The sequence below is a fragment of the Gadus macrocephalus genome, chromosome 16 (assembly GCF_031168955.1).
Source record: "Gadus macrocephalus chromosome 16, ASM3116895v1".
NCBI classification, from domain to species: Eukaryota; Metazoa; Chordata; class Actinopteri; order Gadiformes; family Gadidae; genus Gadus; species Gadus macrocephalus.
In genome coordinates this window covers 2,232,010-2,258,520 of record NC_082397.1, presented here as the reverse complement: position 1 = coordinate 2,258,520, position 26,511 = coordinate 2,232,010, and the positions used below count along the sequence as shown (strand labels likewise).

At 41.8% G+C, this 26,511-nt stretch overlaps 2 protein-coding genes across 2 annotated transcripts in view; both read right to left on the bottom strand.

Annotated features, from left to right (window-relative positions):
• The window catches only part of LOC132475117 (caspase a-like), a 30,668-nt gene extending 16,418 nt beyond the window's left edge, over positions 1–14,250 (bottom strand). Inside the window, exon 1 of the mRNA XM_060076109.1 lies at positions 13,820–14,250. Coding sequence (XP_059932092.1) covers positions 13,820–14,120 — 301 coding nt within the window. The 5' untranslated portion in view covers positions 14,121–14,250. The remainder of the gene's footprint in view (positions 1–13,819) is intronic.
• LOC132475106 (uncharacterized) overlaps positions 1–26,511 on the bottom strand; it is a 444,510-nt gene that overhangs the window by 217,754 nt on the left and 200,245 nt on the right. Inside the window, exons 20-33 of the mRNA XM_060076081.1 lie at positions 16,910–17,032; positions 6,686–6,760; positions 6,240–6,275; positions 4,546–4,659; positions 3,854–3,901; positions 3,368–3,652; positions 3,000–3,035; positions 1,601–1,633; positions 1,339–1,388; positions 1,175–1,227; positions 931–1,063; positions 440–565; positions 157–292; positions 11–76 (exon numbers count right to left, since the gene is read on the bottom strand). Coding sequence (XP_059932064.1) covers positions 11–76; positions 157–292; positions 440–565; positions 931–1,063; positions 1,175–1,227; positions 1,339–1,388; positions 1,601–1,633; positions 3,000–3,035; positions 3,368–3,652; positions 3,854–3,901; positions 4,546–4,659; positions 6,240–6,275; positions 6,686–6,760; positions 16,910–17,032 — 1,314 coding nt within the window. The remainder of the gene's footprint in view (positions 1–10; positions 77–156; positions 293–439; positions 566–930; positions 1,064–1,174; positions 1,228–1,338; positions 1,389–1,600; positions 1,634–2,999; positions 3,036–3,367; positions 3,653–3,853; positions 3,902–4,545; positions 4,660–6,239; positions 6,276–6,685; positions 6,761–16,909; positions 17,033–26,511) is intronic.

The following is a 26,511-nucleotide window of genomic DNA, read 5'->3' as shown; positions in this document are numbered from 1 at the left end:
AAAAGTGTACCTCTCCCTCTGTTGTTGGCCACCTGGTTCATCTTCAAATGAGAACCATTCTTGCCTTTCCAATCCTCTAGAATTTGCCATAGAAAGGATCATCAGAGTCTTACAATGCAATCCACTAAAACCATACTAATTGTGTCCATCGGTTACCTTCTCGGATTGTTGCAGACCACAAAGGTTCATCAGAGTCAGAGTCCATGAGAAACAATATGAAAGGAGGACTCTCACTGAAGCGTGCTACAAAATAGCCCCTACATGCTAAAACTGCAGTGGTGAATTTTTGATTCTACAAACACACACACAGACACACACAAACACACACACACACAGTGTTAGTTATTTTTCAATAAACTTTCCCTTCATGAACTGCACAAAACATTTTCATTACAGGATTAGGTACATAAATGGGGATAAATGGGGGCACAACACATACCTTGTGTTCAATTTGCCCTTCTGGCTCGCTTGTGAGGTGGTAGACCTTCTCTTCCAGCAAACAGCGGGGTGATTTGTCAATCTCGATCCATTCCTTACCAGTTTTTAGCAGCTGTTCTTTAACAGCCTGCAGACACAGGACCAGGATGTACAGGAACCAATGGCAGAGAGGAAGAGGAAGAGGGGGGTATTAATATGGGAGACTTGAGTTATTGTCAAGATCGAAGATCCCAGAAACAGAAAGACGTGGACACTCGTGAAAGAAGACGTTAAACTGAGTTATCTAGCCTAGCCTATTGCAGTCTAGCCTAGCCCAGTCCAATTTAGCGCAGAGGCCTTTAGCCTAGTTTGCCCCAGCTTAGTCTATCACAGCTTAGCTCAATTTAGCAAAGCCTAGTTATTGTAGTCTGTCCGTCTATCCATGACTCGGTTTATCAACACACAGGGAGTCTTGTTCCATTACTGACTCGGTGGTCCATTTTGTTTCGTCACCTCGGTCTCAGGGATGGTGTTCAAGGACAAAAACACGCGGAAGATGTGGTCCGTTCGGCATTGTCTCTTCAGCTCCTTGTAAACGAGCACAGCCCCTTCGTGCTGCACCGGACGACTGCTGGGAATGATGGGACTAATGTGAGAGAGCGAGGACACACACACACACACACACACACACACACAGTTGGGAACATATAATTCTGATAACCCCATGGGACTGATGTCAGGACCGAATGTCACTCACTTGGAGCTCTGCTTTGAAATCTCCGTTGGGGTAACCTTCACATACTCAGGGCTCTGTAAATGTTCAGAAGCAAACAACGATAATGAGCTACACAACTTATTATCTTAACTTTAAGGTAATTTATGTAAATGTAATGGAAAGAAATGTATTTGGTTGAAATTAACCTGCTGAGCTGCTTTGAATTTTTCACGTTGTGACTTGACGTGCATTTCCTCTGTCAGGATAAATAATTACTGTCAGTAACAAAACCGACAGCATGTCCAGTGTGAGAGTAATGTGTACATTAAGCCCTAACAGATGGCCTCACACTGGCAGGCAGCATTCCCGGTTCACTGAACCGGGAATGTTTCTTTAACCCCCAGTGATATAATTCTGTTCACCTCGTCATTGAGACTCAAAGCTCAATGGAAGAGTGACACTGCTCACCTTCATCATCTTCAGCAATCTCAGCACTGGCGTCTGGCAAAAAGACATAACAAGAAGAGAGAAAAACATTACACTTTTCGGCTTCCATTAGTTCTAATTTTTTAATTGCAGGCTGTACACAAACATTAAACCAATATAATTTTGGCTACATGGGAAAATTATAATCCTTGAAGTTGTTTCAACTTAACAATACGTTGATTACTGGTCAACAACAGTAGCTTTTATTCATATTAATGTTTTCGCTCGATTCAACACGTTTAAATCATTTAAAGGGGACATATTATGAAAACAACACTTTTCCTGGGATTTGGGATGTTTTGGGTCTCTGGTGCTCCCACACGCATACAAACTTTGAAAAAAGTCTTTGCATGATTTTTCTGAGTGAGATATGCATTTCTGAAAGTACCCCGCCTACAGTTACCAAACGAGCGAGTCAGTTTCGGCGCCCCCTCCTACGTAGGAAAGGAGCACAGTTGAATAGTACCTCCCACTTCCCCACTCCCCTCCAATCAGAGCATAGCTAAGATTTTGTGGACCAGCGGACGAGCAGCTCCGGCGGGGGGAACTCGGCGGCAGCTCAGCTCCGGGAGTGCAATCCCTTTCTCTGCCGGACTGCCGCCGAGCTTCGGTGGCAGTCCGGAGGGGGAGACATGGAGGAGAAAGGGATTGTACTCCCGGAGCTGAGCTGCTGGACTGCCGCCGAGCTAACCCCGCCAGACTTTTCCGCTCCTGGAGGACACCCGCCAGAGCAGCCAGACGGCGGCCGGACGGCTTTGACGGCGGCCAAACTGCCGCCCAGTCAAGCAGCTCCGGCGGTGCCGCCCAGGCTTCTGCGGCAGTCACGCAGCTTCGGTGCGGGGAGCTCGGCGGCAGCCTGGCAGCTCAGCTCCCGGAGTGCAATCCCTTTTTCCTCCACGTCGCGGTTCTTGGACTTCGGAGAGTCAAGGCCAAAGTTCACTTGTTGTGGAAGTACCAGAGACGTCAGACGCAGTCTTTATGATTCATAATATCATCCGAGGCACACATAGCTTTTGTCTGTGATGTTAGATATAATATTATATAAATTAAATACCCATATATAATATTATTATTATTATATTATATTATATAGATATAGAGCTCCTAACAATCCCTTCTCCTCCATGCTGTGGTTCAGTCTGACAGCTCATTGGTCAATGGGCAGCAGCTCATTTGCATTAAAGCTAAAGACACCAGAAACAGCGCATTCTGAAGGGACTGAAACAGAGGGGAATAGTGGTGGGCAATTTTTTTTTTTCCTAAAAGCTATTTCCAGCAAACAGCTTCATAAACATGTTTTCTGGAACTCAAACAATAGGTTTATTTGTTTGGAAAACTCCATAATATGACACCTTTAAACCTTTAATCTTCCATGGCTCACCTGACTTACTACTCTTTCGTCCTTGGCTCTGCTCTCCTGAAGAGAAGGGGGAAGTTATGGCTTATTAAACTTGCCTGGTTATCTTACTATCCGATTAAGTGTAAGAGTAATGTGTACATGAAGTCCTCCAATAACAGCTGGCCTCATGATACACTGGCAGGCAGCATTCCTGGTTCAGTGAACCAGGATATATTTTTTAACACCCAGTGAAATTTTTTGTTCAGATCACGTCGTCATTGAGACTCAAAGGTCAATGGAAGAGTGACACTGCTCACCAAGCTCAACAAAAGTCCACTCATTAGCCAGAGTTTCATAGATCAATGCTCATGCATGAAAGACGATCACTGTGTGTGGGTGAAGTACGTTACCTTTCAATAACAGACGAGTCTCGACCGGTAGGTCCTCCAGGCCTTCCAGACCTCTCAGCAGGTCCTGTGCTTTGGCCTTTCCTGGTCTTCGGTCCTTCCACAGCCGCAACATGTTCCGTATCTGCATGAATTCTCTCTTTTCTTTCTTGATGTCGTCCAGATCTTTGTTCTTCAGCCCCAGGTAGAGGGCTGCCTGCTCCCACTTCTGTCCCAGCGTTTTTGCAACATCCCGGAGCTGCTCATCAGACAGATCCTGACCTGCAGAGCAGGTTTCATTATTTCTGGCTGAAAAAAAAAGAAAAATCAATCCACACACAGTCAGGTCAAGTTCCAACTTCTGACGATGTACCACTCAACAAAAATATAGATTTAGATTGACCACTTTAGAAATGGGTGTGAGGGGTTACCAAATTCTTATAGGTAACCTGTCACTAGCCTCAACACCAATGAGCCAAGGAACACAGCAGCACTCAGTAAAGCACTTACCTCTCGTTTGTTTCTTTGGCTTCACTACCGTCTTGTCGTCCCCAAGTGCTAGGATATGAAAAAGGATCGTCAGTCCTTAGATGAAAATCATGCACAAAATTTAGGAGACATTGATTAAAGTCTTCTTAACCATAGGATATATCATCAATAAGATGTTTGTTTGATAGACTTAGTATATGCTATCTTAGGTTAACTTTCCATAAAAATAGGTGGTCGGTATTGTGCTATATTAAGTGTTAGGTTCGTATGCAATTTTTGGGGTAAGATTGTGATGATATAGAGCAGGGATGGCCAACTTTCAAGATAAAGAGGGCCAACAATTTTCAGCATCACCATCAGAGGGCCACATGAACGCGTACCTCAACTAGTCGGATATGAGAGAAGCTACAAAATAATTCTCAATAAGAACAAAATATGTGTATATATGTATATATGTCTGCATGTTTATTGAACCGACATACATTAAGTACCTATTTTCCATGCTCAAATGCATTTTTAACATGGGCCCCAAGATTGTTTGCATAGGAATCATCCTCTATCAGGGAACAGCATAATTACAATGACTCGCTAAATTAAGTAAGTTGTGTTTAAAAAATGAAACCTTTTTTTAAAGGCCGCCAGTTGTCCATCCCTGATCTTGAGGGTTATGCAGGTAGACGTATTACTCCTAGAACTAAGAGACTTCAACTCACCCAGCGTCCCGTCACTAGCCGGCTTTTTGAGGTGCAGGGACGAGGACAGCTCAGCAGGACGGCTCCCCGGTCCGCTACTGTGTGACGACTTCTTAACAGGTTTAGATCGAAGTCCTGAAAGACACATCAAACGAAATGGTAAACATATATGTAAACATACACAATACATTACACAATCATAAAGATACCAGATGCAGACAGGATATAAAAATGCTTTAATGTTCTATTAGTGTCCAGTCCAGCTCGTGGTCACACTTCTGATTGGAGCCATTGTTTTAGTTGTCCTGTAAAATAAGAATATGTGGGGCATTCTCCACACACACACACACACACACACACACACACACACACACACACACACACACACACACACACACACACACACACACACACACACACACACACACACACACACACACACACACACACACACACACACACAGAGAGAAATATACAATGATTTAGTTATAATATTATAAGTAGACCATAGCTTTTATTCAATTATCGTTATAACAAGATCTGTATCATGACCATTGACCATCCTGAATGAAGTTCATATTGACGGTATGGAACTATATCCCTATTCACGCACACCCATCTTGAATTTAATAGACCATTCTCGTTGCTTCGAGGAAGTCTGGTGGTCTCCGTAGCTTAGACAACAAATAAATAAATAAATATCCTTAAAACGATCCAATAGGAAAGATGCTCACAGCGTCGTAGAGCCGTAGTCGGGTTAGTAGGCCTACAGGTGTGGCTGCTGGGGCACCCGCTCTGAACGTCAAACATCGCCGGGTATGGAATAACATTGTTTGCCATATCTCCGTCTGCAGACGACGCCGAAGGGTACTTTTCCCGTCAGCTAGCGACGCTAAAGTGCCCTTGCCAACAGTCGTATACGTTCTCGGAGTGAGACTGTGTTGTCAAAACACACCCTACACACTCAGGAGGAAGAATGACCTCTCACACATGATAACTTAATGAATTATCTCTCACATCTCTCAGAGTGACGTTATAGCCTAGGCCTACCAGCCACCAGATGGTGATAAAAAAAATGAAAGGAGTCACGTTGAATACAAAAGAAACTTATTAATTACAAGTCTAAACTGTGGGAAATAGAACGATATGGGGGCGAGAGCGTGCACTGCGCAGCCCTTCTGAAGTCTAAAACAATCCCCCAATCGAAATGCATTGGTTTAATATTGAATTAATTTAATATTAAAATATAGATTATATAGGCCGGTGTATTTTTTTTAATATAAAATGATTTAGTTATAGTATTAGACATGTAGGACTAGCTTTCATTCAATTATCGTTATTACAAGATGATGCTAGGGCGTGCACTGCGCAGCCCTCCCCCCTTCTGAAGTCGAAAGAAATCTCCCGATTGAAATGCATTGGTTTAATATTGAATTAATTTAATATTAAAGTATAGATTATATATATATATATATATATAAATATACAATTATTTAACATGTAGCTTTTATTCAATTATCGTTATAACAAGATCTGTAGCCTAATTGACCATTGGAAATCCACTTCCACCAATTTGTAAGTATGGTTCAGGTATACCAGGAAATATTAAACTATTCATAATACAAAAACAATGTAAAAAATAAGGTTAAAATACTATGTTTACTTGTTTGGAAAACTCCATAATATGTCTCCTTTAAACATCTTCCATGGCTCACCTGACTTACTACTCTTTCGTCCTTGGCTCTGCTCTCCTGAAGAGAAGGGGGAAGTTATGGCTTATTAAACTTGCCTGGTTATCCTACTATCCGATTGGAACACGAAAAACCGACAGCATGTCCAGTGTAAGGGTAATGTGGACATTAAGCACTCCAATAACAGTTGGCCTCATGATACACTGGCAGGCAGCATTCCTGGTTCAGAGAACCGGGAATGTTTCTTTAACCCCCAGTGAAATACTTCTGTTTTCAGATCACCTCGTCATTGAGACTCAAAGCTCAATGGAAGAGTGACACTGCTCACCTTCATCCTCTTCATCATCTTGTTCAATCTCAGCACTGTCATGTGGCAAAAATACATAACAAGAAGAGAAAGCCAGAAGGAGGCAGGGAGAGACTCGAGGTATGTAGCGAGAGTGAAGAACCAGAAGAACCACGACTCTTACCAGAATCAGAACAGTCCTCCTCTTCATAGCTGTCCACCACGGGCATGCTTGCCGTGTCTTCTGTGAGACTCGTCCCTGTGAAAGGGGGATCAATCAAACTCTGAAATGTCTAAAAGCACCTCCTCAACCAATCACGGGGAGTTTAGTTGAAAGCTCAACTTATGGCTTATTTCAAAATACAAACATACCTGAGCTACTGCTTTCCATTTTTGGTAGTAAATCTGCAACAGCACATAATTAGTGTTTAACTAATAGTTTCATGGAGTCACTGTTTGTTAATCGGCAGTGATTGGTTTTGTATTGTTTTTTAGCCTATGCAAAAGGGTTTTGAGGAACCCTCTCATGACTTGCTTGTATCTTCACACTTTTCGGCTTCCATTAGTTAAAAAATAATAATTGCAGGCTGTACACAAACATTAAACCAATATCTTGTTCTCTATATGGGAAAATGATGATCCTTGTTTCAACTTAGCAATTCAATGATACTGGTCAACAAAAGTAGCTTTTATTAATATGAATATTTTGGCTCGATCCAACACAACGTTTAACATCTTCCATGGCCCACCTGAGTGACTGCTCTTTCGTCCTTGGCTCTGCTCTCCTGAAGAGAAGGGGGATGTTATGATTGATTAAACTTGCCTGGTTATCCTACTATCCGATTGGAACACGAAAAACCGACAGCATGTCCAGTGTAAGGGTAATGTGTACATTAAGCGCTCCAATAACAGTTGGCCTCATGATACTCTGGCAGGCAGCATTCCCGGTTCAGTGAACCTGGATATATTTCTTTAACCCCCAGTGAAATACTTCTGTTGTCAGATCACCTCGTCATTGAGACTCAAAGCTCAATGGAAGAGTGACACTGCTCACCTTCATCATCTTTATCATCTTCATCAATCTCAGCACTGGCTTCTGGCAAAAAGACAAAACAAGAAGGGGGTGAGACGGAGGTTTGGAGAAGCCTGGAGGTATGTAGCGTGAGAGAAGAACCAGAAGAACCACGACTCTTACCTGAATAAAAATAAAAATTGGATTTGTATTCAGTGTTAGCCTCATTAAAAGGATAACATCTTTAGGTGCTACACTATAGAATCTAGATGATGGAGAAAGCTATTTTTATTTGTGTATATTTATATATTTTTATGTAAATATTACCAGGTAAGGCTGATTTCGTGCCACTTTACAACCATGTAACCAAACTCATCCGACACAAAGCTCAACAAAAGTCCACTCATTAGCCAGAGTTTCATAGATCAATGCTCATGCATGAAAGACGTTCACTGTGTGTGGGTGAAGTACGTTACCTTTCAATAACCGTTGAGTCTCGTCAGGTAGGTCCTCCAGGCCTTCCAGACCTCTCAGCAGGTCCTGTGCTGTGGCCTTTCCTGGTCTTCGGTCCTTCCACAGCCGCAACATGTTCCGTCTCTGCATGAATTCATCTTTGTTGTCTTTCTTGATCTCGTCCAGATCTCTCTTCTTCAGCCCCAGGCAGAGGGCCGCCTGCTCCCACTTCCGTCCCAGAGATTTTGCAACATCCTGGAGCAGCTTACCAGACAGATCCCGACCTGCGGAGAGGGTTTTATTGTCTCCTAAAAAAGACACACAAAACCCAATCAGGCAGGTCAAGTTCCACCTTCTGATGATGTACCACTCAACATTATTTTTTATATTACCTCTTTAGAAATGGGTGTGAGGGGTTAAGGTGAGGGTAACCAAACTATAAAAGCTATCCTGTCACACTAGCATCAACACCAATGAGCCAAGGAACACAGCAGCACTCAGTAAAGCACTTACCTCTCGTTTGTTTCTTTGGCTTTACTACCGTCTTGTCGTCCCCAAGTGCTAGGATATGAAAAAGGATTTCGATGAAAACAGTGCACAAAATCATTCCAAGTGGGAGGTTGCATTCGATAATGAATCACTGGATTCCAGTCAAATCAAAAAACAAAAAGGCAATGTAAGAATGACGGCGTGCAAACACGATAGTTGAAGCAAGGTGTTCAACACATTGTTCCGAATTATTGACCTCAGAATTTAGGAGCCATTGATTAAACTCTTCTTAACCTCTGTAAATATCAAACCATTTGTCATACCACCTTGTCCCCACAACTTATCTCATCACTAAGAGTGTAGGAGCCGCATTTAAGTCTTTTATGTTTTGATTGACTCACTAATTTCTCCTTCTTTCCCACCTGTGGTGAGTGCACACCTGCGACAGGTGCTGATGGTGCCCCCTTTAAATAGGCCACGGAAGTGCATGACGAGGAGAAGGCTGGCAAGCAGATACAGTTATTGACCGTCTGTTTGTGAACTGTGCAACTTGATATAGAGACTGCTTTGCATCCTTAATTTGTTATATTTTATTTACAATAAATGACGGCCTTGGACAGTCAAACTCTTACTCTTTTTTGGACACAAACTGCGCGTCAAACAATGCCATCGCCAGCTTTCTCCGTGTGACAAAAGGACAAGAAACTTGGGATCTTGGGGTTATAGGAAAACCCAACCACGTTTTTTTCGCCATTACAAAGATTGTGTATCTCAAAATATGCTATATTAGCTAAACTTTCCATAAAAATAAGTAGTTTCTCGTTATTGTGTTATATCTATATATAGAAGTGTAAGGTTCGTATGCATTTTTGGGGTTTAGATTTTGATAATATATAGAGCAGGGATGGGCAACTTTCAAGATAAAGAGGGCTCACATACATCATCATTCAATGATGGCCTTTTAACTCTATGAACAGATACTCTGCTTCCCATGACTGAAAGGTATGGTTTTCTTGATCGAGTTTTCTTTTAATTTCTGCACTGCTCATCACCATGGCTCTGTCTTTATTCCTGGCTGATGAGGAAGGACCAGGGCCCCGAGATCGTTTGCTCGGCCAGGAACCGCTACTGAGAACTCCAGAAGAAGTCATTCAGTAATGTTACAATAGAATGGATCGACCACAACAGTAGGCCCTACTACTAAACACTTGACACTGATGCTTTAGACACCAATACATTTACAACCAATGTGCATAACATATCATACAGTAATAGTCTACATCAAAATGTTAAAAAGTACAAATGTAGTTTAAAAAAAAACTCGGCTTACCTTCCATAGTTTACAGTAAACATTGGAGGCGTACCTGACGCAGATGCATTTTAACCTCAAACTTGTTTTGCAGGTTTGGTATCAATCAGTTACAATGGCCTGCAACGAGTTCACATGAAGACCGCCATATTTTCGTCGTCACACATTAACACGTAGACAACTCCCGAATATACAGTTGTATAGCGCAGAATAGATAGATAGATAGATAATTAAATTACTTATTCGTCTTTCTTTTATGCACTAACTTTACAGTAATTTGTGTGTGCACACCTGATGCAGACCAACCTGTTCATAATAAGAGCACCATTATCGTCACAATAATGCAATTCAGCCTCTCCGGGTAGGACTATCCCGCAGTTATTGATCTAATTTCCATCCTGACAACCCGTAGAAGTATTTCGTATCTTAGCCTATTGCTTTTGTCCAAAGACGACACATTGAAAAGCTAGGTCTACCAGAAAGGGGCGCCCACTGAGTCTTATTAATAAAGCCCACACAAGCAGAAACATGTTAAGATAAAAAAAATGCGCAGTGTTAAGGAACCGTTGGAAAGTGAGTTAATTCATCATGCGATCACCGACAGTGAAGGGTTGAACGTAGAATAGGCTACAGGAGTGAAACGAATCTACAGTGAAAGGACACTGAATCTGAAATCAGTCCAGACTTAGTAATGTTTCTTTGCAATAGCACAGTAGGCTATATACCGACCACTACAGTAGGCCTATAGGCCTACAATACCTCTGGAATTTCAATAGTGTAGGCCTACACCAAAATGATAAAATAAAGTTCAAGGGTAGTTTATGACAGCTTACCTTCCATCGTTTGCAGTCAGCACGGGCTATGTGGCTTCCTTAAGATACAATATCGACAAACATGAATCTGCTTTCGATTTCAGAGAATACTTCCTTTATTTTGCATTTTATTTTTTGGTTTCGATTGTTGTCTTTACCATGACGTGTATCGTGCACACCTGACGCACCAGGTTGGTTTCCGGACGGGGAAATTCCTTTCAAATATCTCAAAGAGGTTTTGTTTAAAGGCCATCATTTCGTATTCATAAACTTATCACGAGACACGATTTAATTCGCGAGGACATTTAAAAGCACTAAAGTATCCAAGGCCTAATAGTCGTTTACTAGGCTACTTTAACCGGACAGACAAACCAAAAACCCAGTCGAAACTAGATGGATAAAGTGTGTATGCCTAGTTCAACGCAGTGTTCGTGACGCAGGTTTTACTTTTTCGCCACCTAAAGAGTTTGTTATGTACGGTCATTCAAAAACGCCATGTTATTTACTTCCCATAGACATTTGACAGAGGGAACCGGGAGCCTCGGAGGCGGGACTTATTTTTCAGAGGTCTATGGTTATTCAACTGCTCGTTAGACCGTTGGGCTGCCGCAAGATGTGCGTTATTTAGAAAATATTTCAGTAGTTGATTGCCATCTAGTTTTGTATGTCGTGGCAAAGAAAAATAAAACCCCCTAAACGTATCATCCGCCTTGTCCTTCACCTTCCAGCTGCAGTGGTTCACCTCCCACCAGTAGCCTATACCAGTTAGTCTCATCATACAGTCTACCAATACACAATGAGTATCTGGAAACTATGATACTCTCCCAACCTAAGCCTTTGTTCCCAGCTTGAAAACAATGCTTCGTTTGAGCCTTCTGATGATGACCTACGCTACAGCCAGGACAAACGCGCACCTGTCGACCAGGGAACAATAATGAAAAAAAAGTTGACTTGACTGGTCAATGCTCCCTAGGGGAGGAAACTGCCACCAGGTGGAGCTAAAGATCTTGCCGACAGAGGATCGAGGTCCCGCAGAAAGATGAGGCGCATTTCATCCGTGGTCAAGAACCTTTTCCTACCTTTTTATAGGCATAATGCATGTATCCCTGTCGCCACCTAAATGTGGAGTTTAAAATAACAATTTAAAAAAGAAATGATGATACACATAGGCCTACTCATAATGCCAGATCAATGTTCTTTGCAATTAAGAAATATCTTGCCTAATTTCAATAGTTATAGGCCTAATACATTTTGAAATACAATTAAAATAATCGGATGATACATAAATATGCCCAACTTTGTAAACCTTACACATCAAATAATAACACGTGTCAAATGTCCATATTATTTCAAATAAAGCCGTTCCCTTCGCCGTCAACATCCCATCAACATTTTAAGACAATTAAGGGCCTTAATTACAGAGTCGTTCCACTGTCACACTAAAGACTACTGACCTACAGAACACCACAACTAGGCCTATCTATTAGAACAGGAATCATAATTATATGAATAGTCATTTACTTACAGCCTTTGTTACTTGCTTATGTCACAAAAGAACAAATGAGCTAAGCATCGAACGACCCTCATTATTTACATAAATAATGAGGGTCGTTCGATGCTTAGCTAATTTGTTCTTTTATGGCGTCATATAAATGAATACCGTCAATAGCAGGAGGACTTTCGAAGCGCATATATACTATGTTTATTCAAATGTTTTGACATCATACACCAATTTTTTCAGGTGCCATGAATAACATTACACATGAATCTACTGAATTTTCAATGTTGACCCTACAGCTTTAGTGCTGTCAAGCGATTAAAATATTGAATCGTGATTAATCACATTAATGTCACTTACGATTAATCGCGATTAATCGCAATTCTTTTTTCTATGCTAAATATCCCTTGATTTCTTCGTCCCATTAATTGTTCTCATTTTAATGCTCTTATCACCATGGAGAAGTGCATCGGCTTGCCTTGTGCAAATGTTTTTTTATTGATAACAACATTGGCATATACTGATTAAGACGAAACAAAATAAAAGCTTATAGTGCAATTAAACAATGAACATACAAACATACTGCCTTGAACATAGCAGTCAGGCTACTGCTTCTTTGTTTTTGAGCCAATGAAAAAATAAACACACTGTTACGCATTTGCTTAGCGATCTGGTTGTGTCAGGGTACCATTTATCATGTCTGAGGAAGCAAAAACAGAAAGAAAATGAGTGCACATCAGTATACTTCAGAAAGCAGTAACAACCACAAATATATTGAATTGAATATCAAAGCAAACTAACACCTGAAGAATCATTCCACATCCCACAACCCTCCATCTTGTTTCACATCGTATCACAGAAGTGAGATTCTCTCTCTATGCAGCCTCATGGGGCAGGGCGTCCCCTCTGTTGGGAGTATGGCTCTGGACGTTTAGTGTAGAGCTCCCTTTACACCGGGCGCATAACGAATAAATGAAATGAAAAGCAAGAACAACTGGGGGAAAAAAAATGTGTCAACTATTTACATAGTTTCCTATGTGAATATGTGGCCTTTTCTAATAAGAATCACACCGGTGAAAAAAGCGGATGGATTTAACCTCATATGTAAGGACACGCTTTGTGGTTTGACTCCAAATCGAAATATATATGTATTTAGACAATTAAAATATATTGGAGCTTCACTTTTTAATCCAACTTGCAAGTATAAATAGTGTGGCGAACGGCAGTTGGCTGATGGGGGATAATGGTTAGTGGAAGTGTCTCCTTTGGCTCTTGGAGACGTTCGTTTTCCATGTTTTTGGGGTTGCTTCCCTGGTCAATAACTAAAAGTAGGCCAATCACACGTTTGTATCCAAAACAAAACGGTTGCGATTCCACAGCACACCGTCATGTTATCAAAAGCATCTATATTCATGTATGAAAATATATATTCAAGCACAGAAAATAAATGTGAATGTAGTTTAATACTATGGATGCATAAAGACTGTGTGTGGAAAAAATTGTAATATTAGTACCTCCATTTTATACCACTCGTGACCAGGGAGATTAGTGGCAAGGTGAACTACCACTAAGGTACCTGATTGTATTTGATTAAAACTGGATAATACACAGGCTAAATCAGTCAAAAATCCACTAGATTCTAAATGTATGTGTAGTCTTCGCAAAAAATATTTCATGATTTTTTTATTAGGCGAAAAACTCAAAATGAACGACGCGATCTGCAGACTGGGGGTGAAGTGCGTTACCTCTCAATAACTGACGGGTCTCGACAGGTAGGTCCTTCAGGCCCTCCAGACCTCTCAGCAGGTCCTGTGCTGTGGCCTCTCCTGGTGTTCGGCGCTGCCACAGCACCAACATCTTCACTTTTTGCATGGTCACATCTTTTTCCCCTTCCTTGATGTCGTCCAGATCTGTGATACTGAGGTCCAAGTGGACGCCCACCCGCCCCCACTCCTGTCCCAGCGTTACGGCCACCTGCATGAGCTGCTTATCGGACAGAGCCTGACCTCGGTTTGTGTCTGTAAAATGGACACCATGGTTATTCATTCATCTGATAAATACACTGGGAACGTTTCTGACTAAGTTTCTACTCAAAGTGCATGCAAACTTAAAATATATAAAGAATTGAGTGCGATATTAACATTAAAGATATTGTATGTCATTTCTGCCGCTATGGTTTTGTAATCAAAACATTGCAACGTGTGGTAGCCCAGCGCTGTGTGGTAGCCCAGCGCTGTGTGGTAGCCCAGTGGTCAAACAATCATACTAAAAATAACTTTGAGCATGTTGAACGTTGTTGTAACTTCATAACATTACCATACCCATTACAGCGACTACAGTGATGTGACGGTAATCACCGGTATGAGTCCCGTGTGTCTTGTGATGTTTAGGCCTACCTGCCCAGGAGAGGGTAGGACAGCAGCAAATCCTCTCTATTGAGCCATCGTTTGGTCAATACTTCTATACAATAGGCTTATTACAAAGTGCCCTGCCCTTAACATAACCTAGCTAAAATCCAATTCAACTGGAGACATCTCACGTTTCAAAAGGTTCCTAATGGGTTCAAATCGCTGTTCAGAAGTGCATCCCAATATGCAACCAAATGTAACAGACCTTTAGGGTGAATAAAACTATCAGTTTCTCTTGGTTTGAACATTTTTGGAAACAATTCGGATAACATAAGTACACAACATCAAAATACATAACATAAGTCGAGGTGTTTTTAGTTATTTCAATGCATAAATGTTACATATTAGGCTTTTATCAACATTAAGAACTAGCAATGGCAAATAGTTTCTATGCAATAACTTTACATAGCAACTATTGTAACTTACTAGCTAGTTGTTAACGTAAATTTATCTTAATTATTTAATTGCAACACCTTCCAAGGCTCAGCTGCTAACAAAGGATTGGTATTCGGCATCACTTCACAACAGCACTTATTTTCCTAGCCTGTGTTCTGCTCTGCTGAAGAGAAGGCGGATGTCATAGATGATGTACACCTGTTGTCCAGCAACAGCAATGATCCAAAGAACACAGCACATCAAAGAAACGTGTGAAGTGATACCTTTCATTCTTTTCCTTGAATCTGACTACTTGAGAAACAATTTGAAAGTGGGAGGCTGATTGAAGATTGCCTTCCACGCTACTGTCTGCGTGCGGAATTCTAGATGCTGTTTTGTTTTACACACACACACACACACACACACACACACACACACACACACACACACACACACACACACACACACACACACACACACACACACACACACACACACACACACCAGAGTTCCCGTTGTCCGGTAATTACCAGACTTTGACTGGAAAAAAATGAGGAGGACCGAAAATTCTAAATGTCTCCGGTCAGAATGACCGATTGGAAATAAGGCCCCGTCCACACGGAGCCGAAACGGACGAAAACGATCCGGTTTCGTTTTATGCTTAATGTTCAAGGCGCTGGTTCTGTGTGTGGAGCGCATCAACCCTGCGCTCATACAGCATGCGCGCTGTATACAAACATTCAGTCACGAGGAGATCAACCATTGAGCAGAACAAAATTGAGCAGGTCCTATGTTCCCAGTTTTCCCCAAAAAGGGTCCTATGTTCCCCTGTAGCCATACATACCGGGGAGCATAGGACCCTTTTTGGGAAAAGCGGGGAACATAGGACCCTTTTCCCAGAAAAGGGTCCTATGTTCCCCGCAATCTATACATTTTTAAAAATATTTAAACTTTGACGCGGCATTCGCGTAATGACAGCCAATCGGCGTTCAACAGAGTGACATGTCTCACGTAACAGCCAATCAGCGTTCAACCGGCCAACTCAGTGCAGTGCAGTCCGGGGTGAACTGCAGCATGGAGGAGAAAGTGATTGTTGCCGTTTGCGACTCCCGGAGCTCTTTATATATGATATAATATAAATGTATAATAATATTACGGCCAAAAGCTCTGTGCGCCTCCGGATGGCCGTAACGCGGGGAGCTCTCGTAGGGATTGGGCTTCTCGGGGTTTGTTTACCGGCGTATGAATATACTGCGTCAGGTTCTCCGACGTCTCTCCCTCTTCCACAAAAGGTAAAGACATGCAATGGTAGTTATCTCGGCCGGAATTTGGCAGTAATGGTGGAAAAAGTAACAGACCGGGGAACATAGAACCCTTTTTAAAAAAAGGGTCCTATGTTTCCCGGTCACATACATATCGGGGAACATAGGACCCTTTTTGGGGAAAAGCAGGGAACATAGGACCCTTTTTAAAAAAAAGGGTCCTATGTTCCCTGCTTTTCCCCAAAAAGGGTCCTCGGGAAGGACTCGGGGAACATAGACACGCTCCCCTATAGACTACCGTAGGTTTATGAACTAAACGGCGGCAAGATAACGAAAGCCGGCGGCAAGCTTTGCGGAGCACCGGTATTTAACAACCATGGCGAATCAAAATAGGATCACACACTTCTTCTTTATATAGCCTGCCTATCAATTTTTTTAAGTGCAATAAACACGACAAATATCCGACCGTTTTTTTCCAATTTGACCGGTAAAATGAAACCTTCCCGGTCACATGACCGGCACCAATTTCTTCTAGCAGAAACACTGACACACACACACACACACACACACACACACACACACACACACACACACACACACACACACACACACACACACACACACACACACACACACACACACACACACCTTTGACCTATTTTAAAAAAGGAATTACGGTATGTATTCATAAATTATGTCTCAATGAATATATTTTGAGAGGGAAGTACTATGATATAGAGGGTTATGCAGTTCGACTTATTACTCCTAAAACTAGGAGACTTCAACTCACCCAGCGTGTCGTCGCTTTTGGGCTTTTTGGGTGGCGGAGACGAGGACAGCTCACCAGGACGGCTCCCCTGTGCGCTGCATGACAGCTTCTTCTTAACAGGTTTAGAACGATTCTGTACAAGTCCTGAAAGACACATCAAGAGAAATTGCAGATGGATTATTCATTTAATTGTTCAACCCAAGCACAATAATGAATGGGCTTGTTTGCATGATAGACTACGGGCCCTATCTTGCATCCGGCGCAAGTGACTTAGTCACTGGCGCATGTGTCGTTGCTAGTTTACAACTGGCGCAGAGCGTTCTTTTCCCACCACCGCCACTCGCCGGTAAATTAGGGATTGATCATGCGTCCCAAGGGGCGGTTCGGCGGAAGGAGGAGGCGTGTTCTGGCGCAAACGGTATTTTGCCGTTTCTGAATACCATTGCGCTACTGACCAGGAAATACCTGGTTTAAAGTCAGTGGCGCGTTGTTCAGATGCTATTTTAAGGGCGCATGCATACATGCGCATGCGATGCATACGGATTGCTTGTGCACCTCGCGCATACACTTTGCTTCTCCCATCTACCTAGCCGCACATTCTTGGTAAATTATTTGGGAAAGAACAGCTGATGCAGCGGTAATAAGTTGTACTTTTAAATCAATGCATCTGCAAACACTGTACAGCAAACACATATTTTCTTGACAGAGACATCGTGTAGGCCTACATGCCCATAACTTTTAGGATTGATGAGCATTTGATCGTGAAAAACATTGTTTTACCGTGAGTGAGTGTTAAAAAGAATGAATGAATGCGAGCTCGCGTGTGTGCTCTGTTTAAACACACGCAAACTAAACACGTAACGCATAATACAATGAATGGCAATGTCTATTACCGCGGGGACACATGCATATTAGGATAGCATACAATACTGATAAGAAACAATGTTTATAATGTATTGCGTATATCATTAAATAAACCACAGTTACCGCATATCATATGTTTTATCATATACATTTTCTTTACCCGAAATTTATTTGAGGACTCAGTATTTCTGAAGTTGTGGAAGAAAACCCCTTATTCCATGTGTGAATTAGGCCATATTATTTGGCAATAAACTGAGCCATTTGAAGTTTGAAATCTGTCTCATCGGAGACTGCAGACGCTCTGTCAAAATATCAACTCGTCCGATTCAAATGCGCTCATAGCTCTTAAAGGGGATGGGAGCTGGCACTCTCATTGGTTTGTTGGACGTTACGCCCAAACCACACCTACGGGTAACTAGGTGTAATTTATCCGCCTGTAAAATAGCGATAGCGCCGTAGAACCGCCCACAAAGCTACTTGCGCTTTGCGCTTCCCACTTGCGTTTCAGACCGTTAAAATAGGGCCCTAGAGCTACATTCAAATATTATTTGGACACAATTATTCAAAATAACACCTGGAACAAGAATAGGCTCTAAAATGCTGTGGGAAACCCTGATGGCTACTTGGCCTGCTTTTTAATCTCAGGTTTTGAGGTCCCTCCCCTCAATGGGGCCCTTGGTAACCAGTCCTGCTCCCATCGACATGTGACCGACGGCAACGCAACGGACCGTTACTGTAAAGTAAACTATGGACATCTCTGAGTTGAACATTGTTGGAAACATTTTGGATTATGCAAATAAACAATCAGACAGAATATATCACGTAGTATATTTAATGCGTAAATGCTACATATTAGGCCGTTAATATCTGAGGGATTCTAGATATTGCCACTTTAGAAATGGGTGTGAGGTCCCCCCTTCACTTTAGGCGTCTTTGAGTGTTATTAATTATTATTATTCTTCATGTTTAACCTCTGTTTTCCTTTTATTCCTAGTCTGTTTTACATAGTTTTGAATGATGACTATATGCTCTGTAAGGTTACCTTGGGTGTCTTGAAAGGCGCCTCTAAATTAAATGTATTATTATTATTATTATTAAGGTGAGGCTACAAACCTGAACAAAACCTATGAAAGGTACCCTATCATTAACACCAATGAGCCAAAGAACACAGCACCACCATCAACAGCACACACGCACGCCACGCGCACGCACGCACGCACGCACGCACGCACGCACGCACGCACGCACGCACGCACGCACACACAAATGTGTGTTTGATACATGAGCTGAAATTAAAGCAGCCTCAAAATAGGAATGCATTAAATTATCTTAAATGTAAGTAGAACTTCAACTTCAAATCAATCAATCATCTTGAAGAACAGGATGTACAGTCCAAGCCAGCTACACGAGTACATCATGAATCAAATCTCAACAACTGGTGCAGAGGTTTGAGCGACAGGTCTGATGGACCTCCCTCACCACTATTACTATTGGATAGGTGTCCATCTCCCACCCCTAATACTAACCCTAATAATATTAACACTAACCCTTCGGTTGAAACAAAATGTCAGCTCAACCTCACGTATATTGGTATTGATTGACGTTATTATAGTAATCGCACCAGTTTTTTTAAACCCAGCTCAAATCTGGCAACACTGACCGTAAAGGAAACGAGTAAACAAGAGCTTGGGTTTAGAATAAGCCAATTTAAATTCACATCGGGGAGCGGTGAAGCTTAAAAAACCTTAATATCTTATGAAACCACCCATTTAGAGAATGTATAAGACTAGCAACATCGGACCATGAGTAAACATTAAAGGAAGGAGAGATAAATCGCTGGCTTAATGCTGTAATGTTTCTAAAAAAAAACTATTAGATTAGAATGGGACGACCAGTTGACTTTGACGCCTATTAACACGTTAACCCAATATGAGACGTTTAATGTGTGTTTATCTACCTTAACATGTTAACGTGTCAAATCTAAATATTACGTGTTACCACAGACTTTAGTCGCGTTAAAGCCCCCGTCGTGGTCGAGGACCGACGTCGTATTGACGCCGACTGGGCGTTAACGTGTTTGATGTGGACGTACCGTGAAGATACCAGGGGCCTTACCTTGCATCCGGCGCAATTGACTTTCTCACTGGCGCATGTGTCGTTGCAAGTTTGCAGCTGGTGCAGAGCGTTCTTTTAGCTCCAGCGCCACGCGTCGGTAAATTAGGGAATGATCTTGCGCCCCAAGGGGCGGTTCGGAGAAAGGAGGAGGCGTGTTCTGGCGCAAACGTTCCCTGGTGCTATTTTGCAGTTTCAGAAATCACCTACGCCACAAACCAGGAAATACCTGGTTTAAAGTCAGTGGCGCGTTGTTCAGATGCTATTTTAAGGGCGCATGCATAATGTTGCTTGTGCACCTCGCTCACACACTTTGCTTCTCTCATCTACCTAGCCACACATTCTTGGAAAAATTATTTGGGAGAGAACAGCCGATACAGCGGTAATAAGTTGTACTTTTAAATCAATGCATCTGCGAACACCATACAGCAAACACATATTTTCTTGACACAGACATTGTGCACTGTACAAGCCCATAACTTTTAGGATTGATGAGTATTTTATCGTGAGAAAACATTGTTTTACCGCGAGTGAGTGTTAAAAAGAATGAATGAATGCGAGCGAGCGTGTGTGTATGTGTAAAAGGAATTAATGAATGCGGGCGGGCCTGCGTTTGTGCGTCCATCTGTTTAATAAGTAAAACACAAATTGTAGTAGGCTGGGCTAGGGCGATCCTACAAACCTCTAACAAGCCTATGAAAGGTTTCCGTTCAAATCAGCATTTTTAGAAGAAAATATGTAATATGTTCTCAGAGGAGCCAAGGATCACAGCAAAACCCTTACCTTTGTTTTGTGTCCTTGGCTTTACCACCGTCTTATCGGATATTTGTCCTACGATATGAAAAAGGATCGTCAGTCAGTCTTACGATGTCAACCATACACCTTCCAAGTGTAAGGTTTTATCCCACCCAAATGTAATCCCGAGTGGACGATAATGAATCAGTGGATCCCAGTGGATTAAAGGACAAAGAAGCTCCCCTCTTGTCAAAGCAAAGCTGGTACTGACCGTTTCTTTTAAAAGTACATTCATGGTAACAACTCACCCACACCAGCAGGAGAAGAGATCAGACCCAGGGTGGAGCATAAGTCAGGGTCCCTCTTCTTCATACTATCAATCATTATCCGACTTGCTTTCTCCCCTTTCCTGATAACCATGTCGATCAGACACCGTGCCATGTCCGTTTTGATCTTCACCTTCTCCATCACAGAGTCTTTGTCCTGAGTACTGAACACTTTCTGCTGCAAAAGGTCATCCAGGAGACCTCTGATAACTGAGATTTTAACTGTCTTCACAAATTCAGAATGGATCCTTTGAAGATCCCCTGGAAGAGAAATCAAAAGAAAATATAAAATGACGACGTGCAAACACGATAGTTCAGGCAGGGTGTTCAACACATAGTCCTGAATTGTGGACCACAGAATTTAATAGACATTGATTCAACTCTTCTTGACCTCTGTATATTTTAAACCGTTTGTCCTACCACCTTGTCCCCCACAACATATCTCCTCAATAAGATGTTTGTTTGCTAGACTTGGTTTGATCAAAATATGCTACATTAAGGTCACTTTTCCATAAGAATCAGCAGTTTCTCGTTATATAGTAATTCAAGTGAGATGCGGTCGGTGAGGTGTTCTGTCTTGGGCCAGCTCGGTCAAACGTTGTCCGTTGTTTGTGCTCTTAATGTAGCCTATATGTTTGGGGGCCTACTATTTGGCCCAATGTTGTAAGTACAGGTAGGTAGGTGTGTACTGCTATGCATTAATATTTATATTTATCTGTACATAGACCATACAGCAAAGGTGCTTAATAAGTCATTCACCAATTGTAGTAGGCTGGGCTAGGGCGAACCTACAAACCTCTAACAAGCCTATGAAAGGTTTCCGTTCAAATCAGCATTTTTAGAAGAAAATATGTAATATGTTCTCAGAGGAGCCAAGGATCACAGCAAAACCCTTACCTTTGTTTTGTGTCCTTGGCTTTACCACCGTCTTATCGGATATTTGTCCTACGATATGAAAAAGGATCGTCAGTCAGTCTTACGATGTCAACCATACACCTTCCAAGTGTAAGGTTTTATTCCACCCAAATGTAATCCCGAGTGGACGATAATGAATCAGTGTATCCCAGTGGATTAAAGGACAAAGAAGCTCCCCTCTTGTCAAAGCAAAGCTGGTACTGACCGTTTCTTTTAAAAGTACATTCATGGTAACAACTCACCCACACCAGCAGGAGAAGAGATCAGACCCAGGGTGGAGCATAAGTCAGGGTCCCTCTTCTTCATACTATCAATCATTATCCGACTTGCTTTCTCCCCTTTCCTGATAACCATGTCGATCAGACACCGTGCCATGTCCGTTTTGATCTTCACCTTCTCCATCACAGAGTCTTTGTCCTGAGTACTGAACACTTTCTGCTGCAAAAGGTCATCCAGGAGACCTCTGATAACTGAGATTTTAACTGTCTTCACAAATTCAGAATGGATCCTTTGAAGCTCCCCTGGAAGAGAAATCAAAAGGCAATATAAAATGACGACGTGCAAACACGATAGTTCAGGCAGGGTGTTCAACACATAGTCCTGAATTGTGGACCACAGAATTTAAGAGACATTGATTCAACTCTTCTTGACCTCTGTATATTTTAAACCGTTTGTCCTACCACCTTGTCCCCCACAACCTATCTCCTCAATAAGATGTTTGTTTGCTAGACTTGGTTTGATCAAAATATGCTACATTAAGGTCACTTTTCCATAAGAATCAGCAGTTTCTCGTTATATAGTAATTCAAGTGAGATGCGGTCGGTGAGGTGTTCTGTCTTGGGCCAGCTCGGTCCAACGTTGTCCGTTGTTTGTGCTCTTAATGTAGCCTATATGTTTGGGGGCCTACTATTTGGCCCAATGTTGTAAGTACAGGTAGGTAGGTGTGTACTGCTATGCATTAATATTTATATTTATCTGTACATAGACCATACAGCAAAGGTGCTTAATAAGTCATTCACCAATTGTAGTAGGCTGGGCTAGGGCGAACCTACAAACCTCTAACAAGCCTATGAAAGGTTTCCGTTCAAATCAGCATTTTTAGAAGAAAATATGTAATATGTTCTCAGAGGAGCCAAGGATCACAGCAAAACCCTTACCTTTGTTTTGTGTCCTTGGCTTTACCACCGTCTTATCGGATATTTGTCCTACGATATGAAAAAGGATCGTCAGTCAGTCTTACGATGTCAACCATACACCTTCCAAGTGTAAGGTTTTATTCCACCCAAATGTAATCCCGAGTGGACGATAATGAATCAGTGTATCCCAGTGGATTAAAGGACAAAGAAGCTCCCCTCTTGTCAAAGCAAAGCTGGTACTGACCGTTTCTTTTAAAAGTACATTCATGGTAACAACTCACCCACACCAGCAGGAGAAGAGATCAGACCCAGGGTGGAGCATAAGTCAGGGTCCCTCTTCTTCATACTATCAATCATTATCCGACTTGCTTTCTCCCCTTTCCTGATAACCATGTCGATCAGACACCGTGCCATGTCCGTTTTGATCTTCACCTTCTCCATCACAGAGTCTTTGTCCTGAGTACTGAACACTTTCTGCTGCAAAAGGTCATCCAGGAGACCTCTGATAACTGAGATTTTAACTGTCTTCACAAATTCAGAATGGATCCTTTGAAGCTCCCCTGGAAGAGAAATCAAAAGGCAATATAAAATGACGACGTGCAAACACGATAGTTCAGGCAGGGTGTTCAACACATAGTCCTGAATTGTGGACCACAGAATTTAAGAGACATTGATTCAACTCTTCTTGACCTCTGTATATTTTAAACCGTTTGTCCTACCACCTTGTCCCCCACAACCTATCTCCTCAATAAGATGTTTGTTTGCTAGACTTGGTTTGATCAAAATATGCTACATTAAGGTCACTTTTCCATAAGAATCAGCAGTTTCTCGTTATATAGTAATTCAAGTGAGATGCGGTCGGTGAGGTGTTCTGTCTTGGGCCAGCTCGGTCCAACGTTGTCCGTTGTTTGTGCTCTTAATGTAGCCTATATGTTTGGGGGCCTACTATTTGGCCCAATGTTGTAAGTACAGGTAGGTAGGTGTGTACTGCTATGCATTAATATTTATATTTATCTGTACATAGACCATACAGCAAAGGTGCTTAATAAGTCATTCACCAATTGTAGTAGGCTGGGCTAGGGCGAACCTACAAACCTCTAACAAGCCTATGAAAGGTTTCCGTTCAAATCAGCATTTTTTGAAGAAAATATGTAATATGTTCTCAGAGGAGCCAAGGATCACAGCAAAACCCTTACCTTTGTTTTGTGTCCTTGGCTTTACCACCGTCTTATCGGATATTTGTCCTACGATATGAAAAAGGATCGTCAGTCAGTCTTACGATGTCAACCATACACCTTCCAAGTGTAAGGTTTTATTCCACCCAAATGTAATCCCGAGTGGACGATAATGAATCAGTGGATCCCAGTGGATTAAAGGACAAAGAAGCTCCCCTCTTGTCAAAGCAAAGCTGGTACTGACCGTTTCTTTTAAAAGTACATTCATGGTAACAACTCACCCACACCAGCAGGAGAAGAGATCAGACCCAGGGTGGAGCATAAGTCAGGGTCCCTCTTCTTCATACTATCAATCATTATCCGACTTGCTTTCTCCCCTTTCCTGATAACCATGTCGATCAGACACCGTGCCATGTCCGTTTTGATCTTCACCTTCTCCATCACAGAGTCTTTGTCCTGAGTACTGAACACTTTCTGCTGCAAAAGGTCATCCAGGAGACCTCTGATAACTGAGATTTTCACTGTCTTCACAAATTCAGAATGGATCCTTTGAAGATCCCCTGGAAGAGAAATCAAAAGGCAATATAAAATGACGACGTGCAAACACGATAGTTCAGGCAGGGTGTTCAACACATAGTCCTGAATTGTGGACCACAGAATTTAAGAGACATTGATTCAACTCTTCTTGACCTCTGTATAGTTTAAACCGTTTGTCCTACCACCTTGTCCCCCACAACCTATCTCCTCAATAATAGGCCTGGGTAAAAAAATCGTTTTAATCGATTTTAGATCGATTTCGTTTAAATTTCACGCTATCGATTCACAGGGCATGAGATCGATTTTTTTTTTTTTTTCTTTTTTTAGTAAATATGTTGAAAAAACATGAATTTAAGGAGTTTTATAATACTTGAATATTTTATCTTACACGGTATAATCTTTACAATGGTTATATTTATATCTTTTAGGAAGATGGAGGCAGTTTTGTTTATAGTTGCCTGGATTGTCATTAATGTAGCCTACAAAATAAAAACATGTATTTTGCAGTGTGTTGCATGGAGATAATTTCATTAATATATTGAATTAGGCAGGCCATCACGTTGAATAGAATGTAAAATCTTGCGAAGGATGTTAATTAACAGTCACAACTACAAGATTTTAGTCACAATTAATGATTTTAGTGATGAATTAATGATGATAGCCTATAAAGAATATTTCCTTACAACTTAAGAAAATTATCATTCAATCTAGGAGCAGATGGAACCGATTCGGATTTAATCGAATCGAATCGTGATTAATCGATTTAAAGCCTTCAGAATCGAAATCGAATCGATTCAGGAACTTGGCCGTGATACCCAGCCCTACTCAATAAGATGTTTGTTTGCTAGACTTGGTTTGATCAAAATATGCTACATTAAGGTCACTTTTCCATAAGAATCAGCAGTTTCTCGTTATATAGTAATTCAAGTGAGATGCGGTCGGTGAGGTGTTCTGTCTTGGGCCAGCTCGGTCAAACGTTGTCCGTTGTTTGTGCTCTTAATGTAGCGTATATGTTTGGGGGCCTACTATTTGGCCCAATGTTGTAAGTACAGGTAGGTAGGTGTGTACTGCTATGCATTAATATTTATATTTATCTGTACATAGACCATACAGCAAAGGTGCTTAATAAGTCATTCGCCAATTGTAGTAGGCTGGGCTAGGGCGAACCTACAAACCTCTAACAAGCCTATGAAAGGTTTCCGTTCAAATCAGCATTTTTAGAAGAAAATATGTAATATGTTCTCAGAGGAGCCAAGGATCACAGCAAAACCCTTACCTTTGTTTTGTGTCCTTGGCTTTACCACCGTCTTATCGGATATTTGTCCTACAATATGAAAAAGGATCGTCAGTCAGTCTTACGATGTCAACCATACACCTTCCAAGTGTAAGGTTTTATTCCACCCAAATGTAATCCCGAGTGGACGATAATGAATCAGTGGATCCCAGTGGATTAAAGGACAAAGAAGCTCCCCTCTTGTCAAAGCAAAGCTGGTACTGACCGTTTCTTTTAAAAGTACATTCATGGTAACAACTCACCCACACCAGCAGGAGAAGAGATCAGACCCAGGGTGGAGCATAAGTCAGGGTCCCTATTCTTCATACTATCAATCATTATCCGACTTGCTTTCTCCCCTTTCCTGATAACCATGTCGATCAGACACCGTGCCATGTCCGTTTTGATCTTCACCTTCTCCATCACAGAGTCTTTGTCCTGAGTACTGAACACTTTCTGCTGCAAAAGGTCATCCAGGAGACCTCTGATAACTGAGATTTTAACTGTCTTCACAAATTCAGAATGGATCCTTTGAAGCTCCCCTGGAAGA